Raw genomic sequence first — 20,377 nt, forward strand, 5'->3', positions numbered from 1 at the left:
AAGTAAGTTCCTTTGCTTATTAAGTGAAGTGAAAGTGAAGTCGCTCATCGTGTCCGACTCTTTGTGACCTCATGGATTGTAGCCCACCAGGCTCCCCAAATCCATGGGATTTTCCAGGCATGAATATTGCAGTTGGTTGCCGTTTCCTTCTCCAAGGAATCTTACTGACCCAGTGATCGAACCTGGGTCTCCTGCATTGTAGGCAGATACTTTACCATCTGAGCTACCATGGAAAGACTTGCTTATTAAACCTGTTACCTATTAACAAAAAAAAAAAAACAAAGAAGAAGAAGAAGAAAAGAAAGGGGAAATTAACAATAACACAATAATAGTGGGAGACTTTAATATCCCACTCACACTTATGGATAGATCAACTAAACAGAAAATTAACAAAGAAACACAAACTTTAAATGATACAATAGACAAGTTAGACCTATTTGATATCTATAGGACATTTCAGCCCCAAACAATGAATTTCACCTTTTTCTCAAGTGCACACAGAACCTTCTCCAGGATAGACAACATCCTGGGCCATAAATTTAGCCTTGGTAAATTAAAAAAAAAAAAAATGAAATCATTCCAATCATCTTTTCTGACCACAATGCAGTAAGATTAGATCTCAATTACAGGAGAAAAACTATTAAAAATTCCCACATATGGAGGCTGAACAACACGCTGCTGAATAACCAACAAATCACAGAAGAAATAAAAAAGGAAATCAAAATATGCATAGAAATGAATGAAAATGAAAACACAACAACCCAAAACCTATGGGACACTTTAAAAGCAGTCATAAGGGGAAAGTTCATAGCAATACAGGCATACCTCAAGAAACAAGAAAAAAGTCAAATAAATAACCTAACTCTACACCTAAAGCAACTAGAAAAGGAAGAAATGAAGAACCCCAGGGTTAGTAGAAGGAAATAAATCTTAAAAATTAGGGCAGAAATAAATGCAAAAGAAACAAAAGAGACCATAGCAAAAATCAACAAAGCCAAAAGCTAGTTCTTTGAAAGGATAAATAAAATTGACAAACCATTAGCCAGACTCATGAATAAACAAAGGGAGAAAAACCAAATCAATAAAATTAGGAATGAAAATGGAGAGATCACAACAGACAACACAGAAATGCAAGGATCATAAGAGACAACTATCAGCAATTATATGCCAATAAAATGGACAACGTGGAAGAAATGGACACATTCTTTAAAAAGTACAACTTTCCAAAACTGAACCAGGAAGAAATATAAAATCATAACAGACCTATCATAAGCACAGAAATTGAAACTGTAATCAGAAATCGACGAGCAAACAAAAGCCCAGGTCCAGATGGCTTCACAGCTGAATTCGACCAAAAATTTAGAGAAAAGCTAGCACCTATCCTACTAAAACTCTTCCAGAAAATTGCAGAGGAAGGCAAACTTCCAAATTCTTTCTATGAGGCCACCATCACACTAATACCAAAACCTGACAAAGATGCCACAACAAAAGGAAACTACAGGCCAATATCACTGATGAACATAGATGCAAAAATCCTTAACAAAATTCTAGCAATCAGAATCCAACAACATATTAAAAAGATCATACACCATGACCAAGTGGACTTTACTCAAGGGGTGCAAGGATTCTTCAATATCCACAAATCAATCAATTTAATACACCACATCAACAAATTGAAAAATAAAAGCCATATGATTATCTTAATAGATGCAGAGTCAACCCTGTATGAGAGACAGCAAAAGAGACACAGATGTATAGAACAGTCTTTTGGACTCTATGGGAGACGGAGTGGGGGGATGATTTGGGAGAATGGCATTAAAACGTGTATAATATCATATAAGAAACGAATCGCCAGTCCAGGTTCAATGCAGGATACAGGAAGCTTGGGGCTGGTGCACTGAGATGACCCAGAGGGATGGTATGGGGAGGGAAGTAGGAGGGGTGCTCAGGATGGGGAACAAGTGTATACCCATGGCAGATGCATGTTGATGTATGGCAAAACCAGTACAATATTGTAAAGTAAAAAAAAATAATAATAATTTAAAAATTAAAAAAATACATGCAGTGAAAGACTTTGACAAAATTCAACATGCATTTATGATAAAAACTCTCCAGAAAGCAGGAATAGAAAGAACATACCTCAACATAATAAAAGCTATATATGACAAACCCACAGCAAACATTATCCTCAATGGTGAAAAGTTGAAAGCATTTCCCCTAAAGTCAGGAACAAGACAAGGGTGCCCACTCTCACCACTACTCTTCAACATAGTTTTGGAAGTTTTTGCTACAGCAATCAGAGCAGAAAAAGAAATAAAAGGAATCCAAATTGGAAAAGAAGAAGTAAAACTCACTGTTTGCAGATGACATGATCCTCTACATAGAAAACCCTAAAGACTCCACCAGAAAATTACTACAGCTAATCAATGAATACCTTAAAGTTGCAGGATATAAAATCAAAACACAGAAATCCCTTGCATTCCTATACACTAGTAATGAGAAAATAGAAAGAGAAATTAAGGAAACAACTCCATCCACCATTGCAACGAAAGGAATAAAATACTTAGGAAAATATCTACCTAAAGAAACTAAAGACCTATATATATAGAAAACTATAAAACACTGGTGAAAGAAATCAAAGAGGACACTAATAGATGGAGAAACATACCATGTTCATGGATTGGAAGAATCAATATAGTGAAATTGAGCATACTACCCAAAGCAATCTATAGATTCAATGCAATCCCTATCAACCTATCAATGGTATTTCTCAGAGCTAGAACAAATAATTTCACAATTTGTATAGAAATACAAAAAAACCTTGAATAGCCAAAGCAATCTTGACAAAGAAGAATGGAACTGGAGGAATCAACCTGCCTGACTTCAGGCTCTAATACAAAGCCACTGTCATCAAGACAATATGGTACTGGCACAAAGACAAAAATATAGTTCAATGGAACAAAATAGAAAGCCCAGAGATAAATCCACAAACCTATGGACACCTTATCTTTGACAAAGGAGGCAAGAATATACAATGGATTAAAGACAAGCTCTTTAACAATTGGTGATGGGAAAACTGGTCAACCACTTGTAAAAGAATGAACCTAGAACACTTTCTAACACCACACACAAAAATGAACTCAAAATGCATTAAAGATCTCAACGTAAGGCCAGAAACTATAAAACTCATAGAGGAGACCATAGGAAAAATACTCTCTGACGTAAATCACAGCAGAATCCTCTATGACCCACCTCCCATAATATTGGAAATAAAAGCAAAAATAAACGAATGGGACCTAATTAAATTTAAAAGCTTCTGCACAACTAAGGAAACTATTAGTAAGGTGAAAAGACAGCCTTCAGAATGGGAGAAAATAATAGCAAATGAAGCAAGTGACAAACAACTAATCTCAAAAATATACAAGCAACTCCTACAGCTCAATTCCAGAAAAAAATGACCCAATCAAAAAAATGGGCCAAAGAACTAAATAGACATTTCTCCAAAGAAGACATACAAATGGCTAACAAACATATGAAAAGATGCTCAACATCACTCATTATCAGAGAAATGCAAATCAAAACCACTATGAGGTACCATTTCACGCCAGTCAGAATGGCTGTGATCCAAAAGTCTACAAGCAATAAATGCTGGAGAGGGTGTGGATAAAAGGGACACTCTTACACTGTTGGTGGGAATACAACTAGTACATCCACTGTGGAGAACAGTGTGGAGATTCCTTAAAAAACTGGAAATAGAACTGCCTTATAACCCAGCAATCCCACTGCGGGGCCTACACACCGAGGAAACCAGAACTGAAAGATACACGTGTACCCCAGTGTTCATCACAGCACTGTTTATAATAGCCAGGACATGGATTCAACCTAGATGTCCATCAACAGATGAATGGATAAGAAAGCTGTGGTACATATACACAATGAAGTATTACTCAGCCATTAAAAATAATACATTTGAATCAGTTCTAACTAGGTGGATGAAACTGGAGCCTATTATACAGAGTGAACAGAAAGTAAAACACCAATACAGTATACTAACACAAATATATGGAATTTTAAAAGATGGTAACGATAACCCGGTATGCGAGACAGAAAAAGAGAGGCAGATGTATGAATAGTCTTTTGGAGTCTGTGGGAGAGGGAGATGGTGGGATGATTAGGGAGAATGGCATTGAAACATGTATAATATCATATATGAAATGAATCGCCAGTCCAGGTTCGATGCATGATACTGGATGCTTGGGGCTAGTGCACTGGGATGACCCAGAGGGATGGTACGGGAGTGAGGTGGGGAAGGATCAGGATGGGGAACACTTGTATACCTGTGGTGGATTCATGTTGATTTATGGCAAAACCAGTACAATATTCTAAAGCAATTAACCTCCAGTTAAAATATATAAATTTCTATTAAAGAATAAAAACCATTTACATAGTTTAAAAAAAGACTGAGAATAAAGCTTAACAAGAGAGTTCCTAATATTGTATGAAGATACTGAATTCAAAGAAAAAAAATGGAAATCCCAAAAAATAAGTGGAAGAAGAAATTTTTATTTCACATTGATCAAAGAAAAAGTTCTGGTTTGATACTTTGAGTTATGCAATCCAGAGCACTAGAGTAATTGGTCTTTTATACATGGCATGAAATACAATCTCTTTAGACCCTCTTTTATATCTCGGTTTCTCAGACTGTAGATGAAAGGGTTCAGCATGGGTGTGACCACAGTGTACATCACCGAGGCGACTGTACTTGAATGTGAGGTGTGGGTACCAGCAGAGCTAAGGAACACTCCTAAGGCTGTAAAATAAAATAGGAAGACAACTGAGAGGTGGGACACACAGGTGGAAAATGCTTTATACTTCCCCTGAGCTGATGTGAGTTTACATATGCAGGAAACTATTTTAGAATATGAGTAAAGGATACCAGCAAAAGGACCAGCACCCATCAGGACAGCTGAAAAATACATCACTATGTTATTAAGAAAGTTGTCAGAACTGGCAAGTTGTACCACCTGACTGAGTTCACAGAAAAAGTGGGGGATTTGCACAACAGGACAGAAGGACAATCGCAGCACCATTACGCTGTGTAGCAAGGAATACAAGGCAATCAGCACCCAGGATATCAGAATCAGCAGTCCACAGAGCCGAGGGCTCATGATGACCATGTAGTGCAGGGGGTGGCAGATGGCCACATACCGATCATAGGCCATCACACTTAGGAGAATGTCATCTAATCCTGCAAAGAGTATGTAAAAATACATCTGGGTGATGCAGCCTTCATAGGTGATACCTTTGTTCTTGTTCTGGATATTCCACAGCATCTTAGGGATGGTGGTGGAGGTGAAACAGAGGTCTACAAAGGACAGGTTGGAGAGGAAGAAATACATGGGGGTGTGGAGGTGGTAGTCTGAGCTGATGGCCAGAATGATGAGCAGGTTTCCAAACACAGTGATTAGGTACATGGAGAGGAAGAGCCCACATATGAGAGGCTGCAGTTCTTGTTCTTCTGAAAGTCCCAGAAGAAGAAATTCTGAAATTCGTGTACTATTCCCTGGTTTCATGGGGTGGAGGTGACTACCAGGAAAAAGAAAAACAACATGACTAGTTTGCACACAAACTGGCATAATTCACATAGCTGAAATACTGCAATTTCTATTTAGCCCTCAAGTAATTGAACTTAATACCTTATTTATAGAAAAGTTCTCTTCCAAAGTATACTCCATTTCATCTCTGACAAAGATTTTTGGTCCCATTCTCATCACATTGGCAAAGAGCTCATATATTCTAGAGTTCTAATGAGGTATTTCTTCATTTATTTGAGAAATACATATTTAGTGCTGACCCAGTAGAAAGTGATGAAAAATAAATCTCTCCCAACCAAGGATGGTGAATGAGGATATTCAAATAAAACAGGATAGAATATGTCAGAATATCACAGATGCTCTGAAGAAACCAAAACCAGGTATAAAGGAGAGAGTGGTAGGAGGTGTTATTTTGTCCTGATCGTTCAGGGAAGAGCTTCAAACTAGGTGATGTTTGAAGATTCCTGAAGAGAGAGAAGAAGCCTTTGTGATGTCAGAAGAAGTGTGTGCCTGGCAAAGGGAGCTGCCACTGCTAAGAACCTGACAAAGATGCTTGTTCCACATGTTCAAGTGCAAACAAGGAAGCCAGTGGGGCGAAGGAATAAGTAGGACGGGGAGTGATTAGAGATGTTGTCAGGATGCTGAGGAAAAAGGTGGCCTCCCTGCTACAGCTGAACCTTCAGCACATAGAGAATCCCTCCTTCCATGTGTTTCCTTGCACTTTATGAATGTAGTTTGAAACCATCCTGTGAATTATGTCAGTTTCCCTACTTAGTTCCATCTATTGACCAACTTCTGACCTCTGTATTATAAGTCATCTTAACATATGAGTACAGATGCCTCTGCTTTAAGCACTGGTCTCTCTTCACAAGGCACAGGCAAACACACACACACACACACACACACACACACACACACACACACGATGTTTCTGGCTTGTGTTACTATCATAAACTGGTCACCCAGATCCACCCTCATTAGGCCATGAATGGTTAACACATGGCAAAACCAATACAATATTGTAAAGTTAAAAAATAAAATAAAATTTATAGCTTATCAGATCAAATTATTATTCTCCAAAAGAATGTATAACTTTTACCCAGAAGTTCCAGGATTTTAAAAAATTTATGTGTTTTTTAATTGAAGCATAATAGCTTTACAGAATTTTGTTGTTTTCTGTCAAACCTCAACATGAATCAGCCATAGGCATACATATATCCCCTACCTTCTGAAACTTCCTCCTATCTCCCTACACATCCAACCCCCAAATTCCAGTTTATAAACTTCCTATAGAACAATAAATTGTTGGTACGGCCCATTTCTTCTCGATATTTAGAGAAGAGTGAAAAGCATGAGAGAGAAATAAAAAGAGAAATGAAATGGACATAGGCAAATTAAGAGGGAAAATATCTAATAAACTCAAATGACCCCTGAGACGATGCAACAAAGAAATGTTTCCTTGCTTCATCAATATTCCAATTCCAGTGGTATCACCTTGATGCCCAAGAAATAATAATAAAGAAGAATATATTTTTCCAAGGACATAAACAGGGATATATTCATGATGTGATATATCTTACAGTTTAAATATCTCAAGAGAATAAGCAAATGGAACATAAACTACCAATTCAAAATAAAAAATAAATGAAATACAACAACAGTTGGATATATTTTATATGAAGAAGCAGAATACTTCTTTTTCCTGAGGAGTTTTCCTATTTGTTTACTTCAGTTCATAAATAAGATTATTAGACTTATTGTCTACTTTTACTGGAAGCCTTTTATGCCTCCCATTCCTTCTCATGGGGCTGCCTTGGTGGCTCTTAAGTAAAAAATCCGCCTGCAATCCAGGAGGCCAAGGTTCAGTCCCTTGGTCAGGAAGATCCCTAGAGAAGGAAATTGCAACCCACTCCAGTATTTTAGCATGAGAAATTCCATGGACAGAGGAGCCAGGTGGGCTACAGTCCATGTGGTCGCAAAAGGATCAGATGCAACTTAGCAAGTAAACCACCACCACCATTCCTTCTAACTGAACTTCCTCTATTACCATTTGTCAACATTGACGAGTGAAGGCTTCACTTTATTTTTTGACCTAAATAGATACACTAGTATTAGGAAAGCTGGAAAATAACTGCAGTGACCTCTGGCCTCTGGACTATGCTAGATTGGTCCTCAGTGACATCAGGTACATGTTCCTGGATTCCATCCTCTCTGACCTTCTCCTGAAATGTGTGAATTATGGAGCTCTCACCTGCCTGCAGATTGAGAGAGAAGGCTTTCCCTGTAGAAGTCCAAGTTCCTTTCTGAATTATTGATGCAGACCAAATTTTTGTACCTAAACAAGACAACAGGAAGGGATAAAATCAAGCACTGGCTCCCAGACAGATTCAGGAATCTAAATTAAGGACTAGGTCCTCAGCAACCAAAGCGGCACAGGCTCAGGGGCTGCAGCAAAGGAGAAATTTCCAGCTTCTTGTGTCAGCTCACAGGGCTTCTCTGGTGGCTCAGTGATGAAGAATCCACCTGCAGTGCAGGAGTCGCAGGAGATGGGGGCTTGATCCCTGGGTCAGGAAAATCCCCTGGAGGACTGCATGGCAACCCACTCCAGTGTTCTTGCCTGGAGAATCCCATGGACAGAGTTGCCTAGAGGGCTATAGTCCATGGGGTCTCAAAGAGTTGGACAGGACTGAAGGGACTTAGCAAGCATGCATACATGTCAGCTAATTGGGAATATTTTCCTTTTGTTACTCCAGCCTCAAAGTACATGATTCCCCTTGGGGACATTGGGCTGGACATAATGCAATTATTTTTCTCTTGATTCTCTGTTACTAGGTGATTGCATTATAGGTTGGGTGATTCAGTTTTTATCATTCCTTCCCCATTAATTCTTCTGATTTCAAAGCACTAAGGCTCCCAGAACCTCATCACATCCCTGAGATCTAATTCTTTTTAAACTATAACACTGAAGATTTGTCTTGACGAGGACCCTATGGTCTCCAAAGCTTTGATCTGTGGTAGAGAGAGAAAAAAACAAAAACAAAAACAAAAAAAAAAAAACGATGGAAATCTATAAAACTACTATTTCCCTCTTCAGAACTGGGGATAACTTTGCTCCTTCAATATAAAAGTGTGGGTATTATTCTCCCTGGATTCATACTAGTTTTTCCAAGCCAATTACAAGTTTCTCAGTTATATCAGAAGTCAACAGCTTCCCTTTAGTTTCTCATTATAAAATGTTTATAACTATAAGAAAAATATTTATATGTTGATATGATAAGTGAAAATCACTCAGTCGTGTCTGACCCTTTGCCCCACATGGACTATACAGTCCATGAAATTCTCCAGGCAAGAATCCTGGAGTGGGTAACCATTCCCTTCTCCAGGGGATCTTCCCAACCTAGGGATCAAACACAGGTCTCCCACATTGCAGGCAGATTATTTACCGGCTGAGCCAGAAGGGAAGCCCAGGAATACTGGAGTGGGTAGCCTATGCCTTATGCAATGGATCTTCCTGACACAGGAATTGAACCAGGGTCTCCTGTGTTGCAGGCAGATTCTTTACTGAATTATCAGAGAAGCCCAATATTATATTAATACGACCATAAACCAGGCTTCCCAGGTAGCTCAGTGGTTAAGAATATGCCTGCAAATGCAGGAGATGTGAGAGATGCAGGTTTGATCCTTGGGTTGGGAAGATTCCCTGGAGGAGGAAATAGCAACCCACTCCAGTATTCTTCCCTTGAGTATCCCATGGATGGAAGAGCCTGGCAGGCTACAGTTCATGGGGTCATAAGCAGTTGGACACAACTGAGTGACTAACACATGACCATTAAACTATCTTAGCATGTTATAGTGATTATCAAATTTAATTTTTTAAATAGTGTGTTTCTGAGGTAGCACTTTTTTGAACTCCATTCTCTGTTGTCAGATTGGAACTCAGAAGGATTTAATATTCTACTTAAAAGTACAACCCAAGTAAGGGCAGGAGTCTGGATTGAGGTCTCTTAGTTCTGGAACTCTGTCCCAGTGATTCTCAACCAGACATGATTTTGACACTGGAGATACTTGGAAATATCTGAAGGAATGCTACTAATCTCATATAAACCACAGAACAGCACCCAATACAAATAATTCTCCTGTCCAAGGCAGCATAAGAATGAGAGAAATCCTATTCCAGACAAGAATATCTATAATTCACTGTTCATACAATTTGTTCATACAAATCACCAAGGTCTGCGGTTCAAATGTTTATTCGGATTCCTCAGGTCTCTAGTCATCCACGGGCTGTGTTTCTGATCATTTGAGCTGCAATATCAGATTCCAGTTCAAATTCTTTACACCCTGAAAAGAAGGGAACATCTTTAACACTACCACTGGTGGTACTTTGATACTTGCCACTCCTAATAATCTTTCAGAGCCCTGTGTATGTCTTTGTACCTTAGACTATAGATGAAGGGGCTCAGGATAGGTGTGATCACAGTGTACATCACCGAGGTGATTGCACTTGACTCTAAGCAGAAGGGCATGAGTAGCCACAGGGCTGAGGTATACCCAAAGCCCATGCAATGAAACAAGGATATAAGTGAGAAGTGAGATGCACAGGTGGAAAGCACTTGGCACTTCCCCCAAGCTGATGGTATTCCAGATAGAGAGGAAACTATCTTAGAGTAAAGGACCCCAGGTAAGAAATTTGTTGTTCAGTCACTCAGTTGTATCTGACTCTTTGTGACAGCATGGATTGCAGCATGCCAGGGTTCCCTGTCCCTCACCATATCCTGGAGCTTGCTCAAACTCATGTCCATCTAGTCGGTGATGCCATCCAGCCATCTCATCCTCTGTTGTCCCCTTCTCCTCTTGCCTTCAATCTTTCCCAGGATCAGGGTCTTTTTTTAACAAGTCAGCTCTTCTCATCAGGTGGCCAAAATATTGGAGCTTGAACTTCAGCATCAGTACTTCCAGTAAATATTCAGGATTGGTTTCCTTTAGGATTGACTCATTTGATCTCCTTGCAGTCCAAGCGACTCTCAAGAGTCTTCTCCAACACCACAGTTCAGGAGTATCAATTCTTTGATGCACAGACTTCTTGGTGTTCCAACTCTCACATTCACACATGACTACTGGAAAAACCATAGCTTTAACTAGATGGACTTTCTTTGGCAAGGTCCCTGCTTTTTAATACACTGTCGAGGTTTGTCAGAGCTTTTCTTCCAAAGAGCAAGTGTCTTTTAATTTCATGACTGCAGTCACCATCTGCAGTGATTTTGGAACCTAAGAAAATGAAGACTCTCACTGTTTCTGTTGTTTCCCCATCTCTTTCCCTTGAAGTGATGGAACCAGATGCCATGATCTTAGTTTTTTGAATGTTGAGTTTTAAGAATGCTTTTTGACTCTCCTCTTTTACTTTCATCAAGAGGCTCTAGTTCCTCTTCACTTTCTGCCATAAGGGTGGTGTCATCTGCATATCTAAGGTTATTACTATTTCTCCTGGCAATCTTGATTCCAGCTTGTGCTTCATCCAACACAGCATTTCTCTGCATATAAGTTAAATAAGAAGAGTGACAATATACAGCCTTGACATACTCCTTTCCCAGTTTGGAACCAGTCCATTACCAACCTGAAATATAACAGTTTCAAATTACATCATCATGTCATTAAGAAAGGTGTCACAATTGACTATTTGGATCTCTTATTTGCTTTTACAGGAAAAGTACAGAATTCCAAGAAGGTACAGAAGGAAAGTTGCAACACTGTTAATCTTTGTAACAAAGAATGTAGGGCATTCATGTACCAAACCCCAGAACCAGCAATCCACAAGTGTGTGTGCTGGGGGGTGGGGTGGGGCAGGGGGTGGTGGTGTTCATGGTGACAGGATAGTGAAGAGTTTGAAAGATGGCCATGAAGTGGTCATAGGTCTTTGTGGTCAGTACAATGCTGCCTAAATCTACAAAGAGTAGGTAAAAGTATATTCATAGGTTATGGCTTTGCCTTCTTTGGGATGGTGATGAATGTGAAATATACCTTAAAGGAACAGATTGGAAAAGAAAAATTACATGGGTGTGTGAAGTCAGAGATGGTGGCTAGGATAATAAGCAGGTTTCTAAGCACAGTGATCTGGTACATGGAGAGAAAATGTGCAAATATAAAGTGCTGCAGTTCTGGTTTCTCTGATAATTGCAGAAGAAGAAATTTTGAAATTCATGTATCATTTCCTGGTCTTATGTGGTCCTCATCAACTTGTTGCTTTTTGTTTCTTTGATAATAGCCATTCTTACTGTGGAAAGTGTACCTCATTGCAATTTTGGTCTCTGTTTCTTTGAAGATTAATGATGTTAAGCCTCTTTTCATGTGTCTGTTGGCCATTTGTATATCTTCCTTGGGGGAAAATGTCTATTGAGGGTCCTCTACCCATTTTTAATATGGTTGTTTATTTATTTTTTTTAATTAAGTTGACTTAGTCTGATATATAGTTTAAGTTTTCTGTTTTTGCTTATCAACTTGATTTTTTTTTTTTTTTTGGTACTTTTGCCTTCTCATTTGAAGTAGAAGAGAGCACTTCAACTTTGCTTATATGATGGTTCTGGGTGTTGAACTCCCTCACCTTTTCTTTATTTGGGAGAGCCTTTATTTCTTCTTCATATCTGAAGGATACCTTTGCTGGATGGAGGATTCTTGGCTAGCAGTTTTTATATCACAATAGTTTGAGAATGATATTCCATTCTCTCTTGGACTATGGATTCTGTGCTAAGAAATTTGTTGATAACCCAATGCAGGTATCTTTGCAGGGTGCTCACTTTTTTTCTGGATACCTTTAATATTCTTTCTTTTTAATACCTTTTATTGAAATGCAATTGATTTACAATGTCATATTAGTTCCAGGTATAGAGAAAATTATATATATCAGAGAAGGCAATGGCACCCAACTCCAGTACTCTTGCCTGGGAAATCCCATGGACGCAGGAGCGTGGTAGGCTACAGTCCATGGAGTCGCAAAGAGTGGGATGCGACTAAGTGACTTCACTTTCACTTTTCACTTTCATGTATTGGAGAAGGAAATGGCAGCCCAATCCAGTGTTCCTGTCTGGAGAATCCCAGGGACGGGGGAGCCAGGTGGGCTGTCATCTCTGGGGTCACACAGAGTTGGACACAACTGAAGTAACTTATATATATATATATATATATATATATATATATATATCAGATCATATCAGATCAGTCGCTCAGTCGTGTCCGACTCTGTGTGACCCCATGAATCGCAGCACACCAGGCCTCCCTATGCATCACCAACTCCCGAGTTCACTCAGACTCACGTCCATCAAGTCAGTGATGCCATCCAGCCATCTCATCCTCTGTTGTCCGCTTCTCCTCCTGCCCCCAATCACTCTCAGCATCAGAGTCTTTTCCAATGAGTCAACTCTTCGCATGAGGTGGCCAAAGTACTGGAGATTCAGCTTCAGCATCATTCCTTCAAAGAAATCCCAGGGCTGATTTCCTTCAGAATGGACTGGTTGGATCTCCTTGCAGTCCAAGGGACTCTCAAGAGTCTTCTCCAACACCACAGTTTAAAAGCATCAATTCTTTGGCACTCAGCCTTCTTCACAGTCCAACTCTCACATCCATACATGACCACTGGAAAAACCATAGCCTTGACTAGCCGGACCTTTGTTGGCAAAGTAATGTCTCTGCTTTTGAATATGCTATCTAGGTTGCTCATAACTTTCCTTCCAAGGAGTAAGTGTCTTTTAATTTCATGGCTGCAGTCACCATCTGTAGTGATTTTGGAGCCCAGAAAAATAAAGTCTGACACTATTTCCACTGTTTAGCCATCTATTTCCCATGAAATGGTGGGACTGGATGCCATGATCTTCATTTTCTGAATGTTGAGCTTCAAGCCAACTTTTTGACTCTCCACTTTCACTTTCATCAAGAGGCTTTTGAGTTCCTCTTCACTTTCTGCCATAAGGGTGGTGTCATCTGCATATCTGAGGTTATTGATATTTCTCCCCGCAATCTTGATTCCAGCTTGTGTTTCTTCTAGTCCAGCGTTTCTCATGAAGTACTCTGCATATAAGTTAAATAAACAGGGTGACAATATACAGCCTTGACGAACTCCTTTTCGTATTTGGAACCAGTCTGTTGTTCCATGTCCAGTTCTAACTGTTGCTTCCTGACCTGCATACAAATTTCTCAAGAGGCAGATCAGGTGGTCTGGTATTCCCATCTCTTTCAGAATTTTCCACAGTTTACTGTGATCCACATAGTCAAAGGCTTTGGCATAGTCAATAAAGCAGAAATAGATGTTTTTCTGGAACTCTCTTGCTTTTTCCATGATCCAGCGGATGTTGGCAATTTGATCTCTGGTTCCTCTGCCTTTTCTAAAACCAACTTGAACATCAGGACGTTCACGGTTCACATATTGCTGAAGCCTGGCTTGGAGAATTTTGAGCATTACTTTACTAGCGTGTGAGATGAGTGCAATTGTGCGGTAGTTTGAGCATTCTTTGGCATTGCTTTTCTATGGGATTGGAATGAAAACTGACCTTTTCCAGTCCTGTGGCCACTGCTGAGTTTTCCAAATTTGCTGGCATATTGAGTGCAGCACTTTCACAGCATCATCTTTCAGGATTTGGAATAGCTCAACTGGAATTCCATCACTTTTTTAGATTCTTTTTCCAGTATAGATTATTATAAGATATTGAGTTTATTTCCCTGTATTTAACCCCCTAGGTCCTTGTTGATTGTCATATATATATATATATATATATATATATAGAAGGAGAGATATTAGTATATAAAAACAGCATTCTATCACTGACTTTTAAAAAAATTTTTCTTTATTTATTTGCTGTATTTCTGACTGCACCGAGTCTTCCTTGCTTTGCGGGGGTTTTCTCTCGTTGTGGAGGTCGGGGGGCACTACTCTTCACCGTGGTGACCTCTCTTGCTGCAGAGCACAGGCTGTACAGTACAGGCTCAGTAGTTGTGGTGCCCCTTCTTAATGACTTTGTGGCGTGTGAAATCTTTCCAGAGCAGGCATCACCCCCAGTGCCTATTCCCGCCTTGGCAGGCAGATTCTTGTTTACTGCACCACCAGGGAAGTCTTTTCGTTCATTGACTTTTCACAGTTTTAATACGTGTGTGTTGGAGAAGGTTTTTTGCATTGAAACATTTATGTGTTCTATTATTCCTCTGTAGATGTGTGCTTTCGGATCTTGCCCCAGACTTGGAAAATTCTCAGCTATTATTTCTATACATAATCTCTCTGTTCCTTTCTCCCTCACTTCTGCTTTTGAGACACCCAGTATCCTTCTTACCTGTTCTAGTAGAGTCAGAAGTTTCTCAGATAATATATTAATTAAAATATATATATATTTTAATGTATAAAAAAATATATATATATATATATATATATAATTAGTTCTGTCCTCACATCTACCTGAATCATTCTACCTTTTAACTCACTATCTCTCTACACCATATGGTCTCCACTTCCAGTGCTTTGCAATTCATCCTTCATCTCATTTACTGAGTTCTTTAGCTCCAGAATTTCTGGTTACTTATTTTTAAGAGCTTTCATCATTTTGGAAACTGTTCTTTATGTTCATTATTTTTATTCCTCAGCTAACTGATGTGTCTTTGTGAGTTTTCTTGTAGCTTGTTGAGCTTCTTCATGACACTATCTTGAATTCTCCACTTGCTTGATCACAATTTTCAATTCAGTCCAGTTCAGTTCACTCACTCAGTTGTGTCCAAATATTTGCAACCCCATGATTGCAGCACGCTAGGCCTCCCTGTCCATCACCAACTCCCGAAGTTCATTCAAACTCACATCCATCGAGTCAGTGATGCCATACAGCTATCCCATCCTCTGTCATCCCCTTTTCCTCCTGCCCCCAATCCCTCCCAGCATCAGAGTCTTTTCCAATGAGTCAACTCTTTGCATGAGGTGGCCAAAGTACTGGAGTTTCAGCTTTAGCATCATTCCTTCCAAATAACACCTAGGGCTGATCTGCTTTAGAACGGACTGGTTGGATCTCCTTGAAGACCAAGGGACTCTCAAGAGTCTTCTCCAACACCACAGTTCAAAAGCATCAATTCTTCGGCGCTCAGCTTTCTTCACAGTCCAACTCTCACATCCATACGTGACCACTGGAAAAACCATAGCCTTGACTAGATGGACCTTTGTTGGCAAAGTAATATCTTTGCTTTTGAATATGCTATCTAGATTGGTCATAGCTTTCCTTCCAAGGAGTAAGTGTCTTTTAATTTCATGGCTGCAGTCACCATCTGCAGTGATTTTGGAGCCCCCCAAAATAAAGTAACACACTGTTTCCCCATCTATTTCCCATGAAGTGATGGGACCAGATGCCATGATCTTCAGTTTTCTGAATGTTGAGCTTTAAGCCAACTTTTTGACTCTCCTCTTTCACTTTCATCATCGATCACAGTCTTACAGGATGTTAAATTAGTTCATGGAGAACTGTTATTTTCTTTTTGTGATTCCATGTTACTGTGGTTTTTCATGATGCCCAGTGGGTTGCTCCTCTGTCCATTCATTTGAAGGAGCAAACAGTGTTCTTATGTAGGTAATTCCTTGTATACTTTGATTCTAACAATTCAACAGATTGCTAACAGAGGTCCTTCTGTGTTTTTCAATTAAGTGGCTTTGTGGCACAAGATTTTGCTTTCTTTCACATGAGCTGCTCCTGGCTATATTTGAGGAACTACATTTTTTGCATTTCATGGCCTCTTCCAGAGGCATTGTCGTTGTCCTTGCCATCAATGTTTGTGCCTCCAGCATCACTGGTGACCTGGTGTTGTCAGTGTCCCTGATGTGGCTGGCATCTTTATTGGGGGATCCCAGAGTGTTAGGTGCTCTTGCCACATGCAGGGTGACCTTGCTTGTGCCCCCACCCCCACCGATGCCTGGTTCCCTGGGGCTGCAGGTGCTGCTGCATCCAGGAGGCCAGGGTTACATGCACCACCCCAAGTGGGACTCCCAGGTGCTCTGAGGCTGCAGGCCCAGCTGCCTCAGCCATGGGGTGGGATCAGCATCACCAACTCTGCTGTTCCCCTGGCTCCACCTCCTGCATGTGAAAAATCCACTCACCTTCAGTTGTACAACTGTGTGTATCTCTGGTGTCCCAACATGTTGGATAGGGAAAAAAAAATCTTTAGTTATGCATGATGTTATCTAAGTTGTAGATTGAGGGGAGCAACAAAGAGAGTGTCTTCTGCCACCATAATACTGATGTCACCAATGATAGGCTTTTCCCTACAAGCTATAAGGTTAAAATTGTGGTTTCCCAGGTGCTGCTGCTGCTGCTAAGTAGCTTCAGTTGTGTCTGACTCTGTGCGACCCCATAGATGGCAGACCACCAGGCTCCCCTGTCCCTGAGATTCTCCAGGCAAGAACACTGGAGTGGGTTGCCATTTCCTTCTCCAAGGCATGAAAGTGAAAAGTGAAAGTGAAGTCGCTCAGTTGTGTCTGACTCTTTCGCGACCCCATGGACTGCAGCTTACAAGGCTCCTCCGCCCATGGAATTTTCCAGGCAAGAGTACTGGAATGGGGTGCCCTTGCCTTCTCCCTTCCCAGGTGGCACAGTGGTTAAGAATTCACCTGCCAATGCAGCAGATGCAGGAGATGCAGGTTCGATTCCAGGGTCAAGAAAATCCACAGAAGGCGGAAATGGCAACCCACTCCAGTATTCTTGCCTGGAGAATCCCATGGACAGAGGAGCCTGGTGAGCTACAGTCCATGGGTTCACAAAGATCAGACACCACAGAGGACACATGCATAAGCATAAGATTAAAATACACAAATAAATGGAGTAGACTATCATATATTAGTGAAGAAATAATTGGTACATGGCTCCATACAACCTCATGGATGAGCTTTAGAGTTCCAACATATAGAATTACTGAGAACATAGACTCATGAGAAATCCAGCAGAGATCAGAACACCTCCTTAATATTAAATCTCATTTGATAATAAAGACATCATATTAGAACAGTTACTGTTAGGATAAGTGGTTATGCAGCAACAAGTAACTGAATAAAATAAAAAACGGTATAGAACTGAGATCAACTCCAATAATCTCACTCTATGAATTTATTCTGATCTTTAAAGATTGCATTCACTACTCTGTTTTTTAATTGTATTACAGATAATTATATTAAAAAGTTTATTCCATTGCAGTTTCCTCCCAGGTAAGCGGGATATTGGCAAACATGTTTGCACTTATTGTGACCTGAACCACATGACTGGAGAGGCAGTCAAGCTCTCTAGTGAGTCATCTTTGATCATGAGGTATATACACATACTATACATATAGAAAGATTTGACCCTTGAATAATACAGAATTTGGAAGCAATGACACCTTGTGCAGTTGAAAATCTGCCTGTAACATTGCAATCAACTTTCCTTATCCGTAGCTCCACACCCTCTGAGTCAGTCAACCCTTTTATAAAATTATATAAATTGCCCTGGATTTCACTTGTACACTTTTTCATATGAGTAATATATCTCACGAATTTTTTTTTCCAGAAAGCAAGGCAAAAATTACTCAGGATGACATTTGTCATTTAAGAAAGTATTATTCCTCATGTCACTCCATAAAAAATAGAAATGCCCAAATATCTCATATCTAAAGTTTGGAAAATTTTTAAGTAGAAAGAAGCACAACTTTAAAAAAACACACCTAAATGATAATGTGAAAAGAAATTTTAATAAAGCGAGTAACTGATATTGTATGGAAAAGTTGAATTTTTATAGAAATGGATATCCAAGGAATTAAGTAGAAGGAGCAAATTTTATTCCACACTGAGGAAAGTCTCACAATTACGGATTCACAGGCTCTGAGCAATGCAGTCAAGGGCACTTCATCTGCCCCAGGACAATTGGTATTTTTATACCTACTATTCCATAGACTCTCTTCAGAGCTCTCTTTATGTCTTTGTTCCTCAGACTGTAGATGAATGGGTTCAGCATGGGTGTGACCACAGTGAACATCACGGAGGCTGTTGCACTTGAGTGTGAGCTGTGTGTAGCAGCAGAGCTAAGGTACACTCCAAGACTTGTAGAATAAAATAATAAGACAACTGAGAGATGAGATGCACAAGTGGAAAATGCTTTAAACTTTCCCTGAGTCGATAAGATTCTTCGTATGGAAGAGACTATCTTAGAGTAAGAGTAAAGGATACCAGCAAGCGGCCCACCAGCTAGTAGCACTGATGCCAAATACATCACCATGTCATTAAGAAAGGTGTTAGAACAGGCAAGTTGGAGCATCTGATTAAGTTCACAAAAAAATTGGGGAATTTCCACCTTTGTACAGAAGGTCAGCTGCAAAGCCATTAAACTTTGTAACAAGGAATGCACAGCACTCACCATCCAGGGCACCAATACCAGCAGTCCACAGAGCCGAGGGTTCATGATGATTGTGTAGTGCAGGGGCTGGCATATGGCCACAAAGCGGTCATAGGCCATCACTGTCAGGAGGAAGTCATCTACTCCTGCAAGGAATATGTAAAAATACACCTGGACGATGCAGCCTTCATAGGTTATAACTTTGCTTTGGTTCTCAATATTGTGCAGCATCTTTGGGATGGTGGTGGAGGTGAGGCAGATGTCTACAAAGGACAAATTGGAGAGGAAGAAGTACATGGGAGTGTGAAGGTGGGAGTCAGAGATGGTGACCAGGATGATGAGCAGGTTTCCAAACACAGCGATCAGATATATGAAGAGGAAAAGCCCATAGATGAGGGGCTGCAATTTTGGATCTTCTGAGAATCCCAGAAGAAAAAATTCAGAAAATTGTGTATTGTTACCTGGTTCCATGTGGTGGAAGTGACTACCAGGAAAAACGAAAATAAGATGAGTAATTTTCACACAAATTGGGATAACTCACATAATGTAATTTCTATTTTTCTCTCAATAAATTCATTTTAGTATCTTGTGTTTAGAAAAGTTCTATTTCATCTCTACCTGGGAATTTTTTACCTCTTCTCAGCATATTCCCAAAGAAATCATGCATTCTACAGTTGTAATGAGAAATACTTTCATACAGTTGAAGAATATATATTGAGTGTCAACCATGTTCAAAGCACATATTGTTTAGTCGCTAATCCGGATCTGGCACTTTTGAGACTCCCCGGACTGTATGTAGCCTGCAAAGCACCTCTGTCCATGGGATTTCCCAGGCAAGAATACTGCAATGGGTAGCCATTTCCTTCTCCGAGTGATCTTCTCAATCCAGGGTTTGAACCCGCCTCTCCTGCATTGCCAGATAGATTCTCTACCACTGAGCCACCTGTCCAGTCCCTCCAAACAAATATACGGTGCTGAAAAACAAAAGTGTTCACAATCCAGTGGTGGTGAAAGATGATGTGTAAATATAATATGTCAAGTAATAACAGTTGGTATGAAGAAAACAAAGCTAGATATAAAAGAGAGTAGTAGGAGGTATTTCCATGTACTGAGTGTTCAGGTAAGGCCAGCAAACAAGGTGAGAGTTGAACAGAGAGCTCAAGAAAGGGAGAGAAGGATGTAGTATGATATCAAGAGAAATATGTGCCTGGCGAGGGAATGGCCACTACAAAAGACCTAAGGAAAATGCTTGTTCTTTGCACTTTATGAATTTAGTTGCAAAAGCATCCTGTGAATTAAAGCATCTCTCATCCTTAGTACCTTCTGCTGACTGAGGTCTGGGGTCCGTGATATAGGGCACCTTATTATATGAGTCCAAGTGCCTATGCTTTAAGAACTGCTCTCAAGGCACAAGCT

The 20,377-nt window shown here is 40.0% G+C and overlaps 2 protein-coding genes across 2 annotated transcripts; both read right to left on the reverse strand.

The window, feature by feature from the left end:
• Nucleotides 1–4,625: 4,625 nt before the first annotated feature.
• Nucleotides 4,626–5,573, reverse strand: LOC102410689 (olfactory receptor 7A5-like). Its single transcript, XM_006073520.4, has one exon. The coding sequence runs from the start codon at nucleotides 5,571–5,573 to the stop codon at nucleotides 4,626–4,628; it is 948 nt and encodes a 315-aa protein (XP_006073582.4).
• Nucleotides 5,574–7,705: 2,132 nt separating this feature from the next.
• Nucleotides 7,706–19,432, reverse strand: LOC102411023 (olfactory receptor 7A17-like). Its single transcript, XM_025294164.3, has 3 exons — nucleotides 18,979–19,432; nucleotides 18,508–18,693; nucleotides 7,706–7,929 (listed from the first exon to the last, which is right to left on the reverse strand). Exons 1-3 carry the CDS (start codon nucleotides 19,430–19,432, stop codon nucleotides 7,706–7,708), a joined length of 864 nt encoding a protein of 287 aa, XP_025149949.3.
• Nucleotides 19,433–20,377: the final 945 nt, after the last annotated feature.

This window comes from Bubalus bubalis, chromosome 9 (assembly GCF_019923935.1).
Source record: "Bubalus bubalis isolate 160015118507 breed Murrah chromosome 9, NDDB_SH_1, whole genome shotgun sequence".
Classification (NCBI taxonomy): domain Eukaryota; kingdom Metazoa; phylum Chordata; class Mammalia; order Artiodactyla; family Bovidae; genus Bubalus; species Bubalus bubalis.

Bases quoted from the DNA above. Each gene is read 5' to 3' on its own strand.
- LOC102410689 (XM_006073520.4), bottom strand. From the start codon at position 5,573: ATGAAACCAGGGAATAGTACACGAATTTCAGAATTTCTTCTTCTGGGA.
- LOC102411023 (XM_025294164.3), bottom strand. From the start codon at position 19,432: ATGGAACCAGGTAACAATACACAATTTTCTGAATTTTTTCTTCTGGGA. The intron at 18,694-18,978 runs GTGCTGTGCATT...CTCATCTCTCAG, and splicing joins ATTGGTGCCCTGGATGGTGA to TTGTCTTATTATTTTATTCT. The intron at 7,930-18,507 runs GTATAAAAATAC...TGTCTTGTTTAG, and splicing joins GAGAGTCTATGGAATAGTAG to GTACAAAAATTTGGTCTGCA.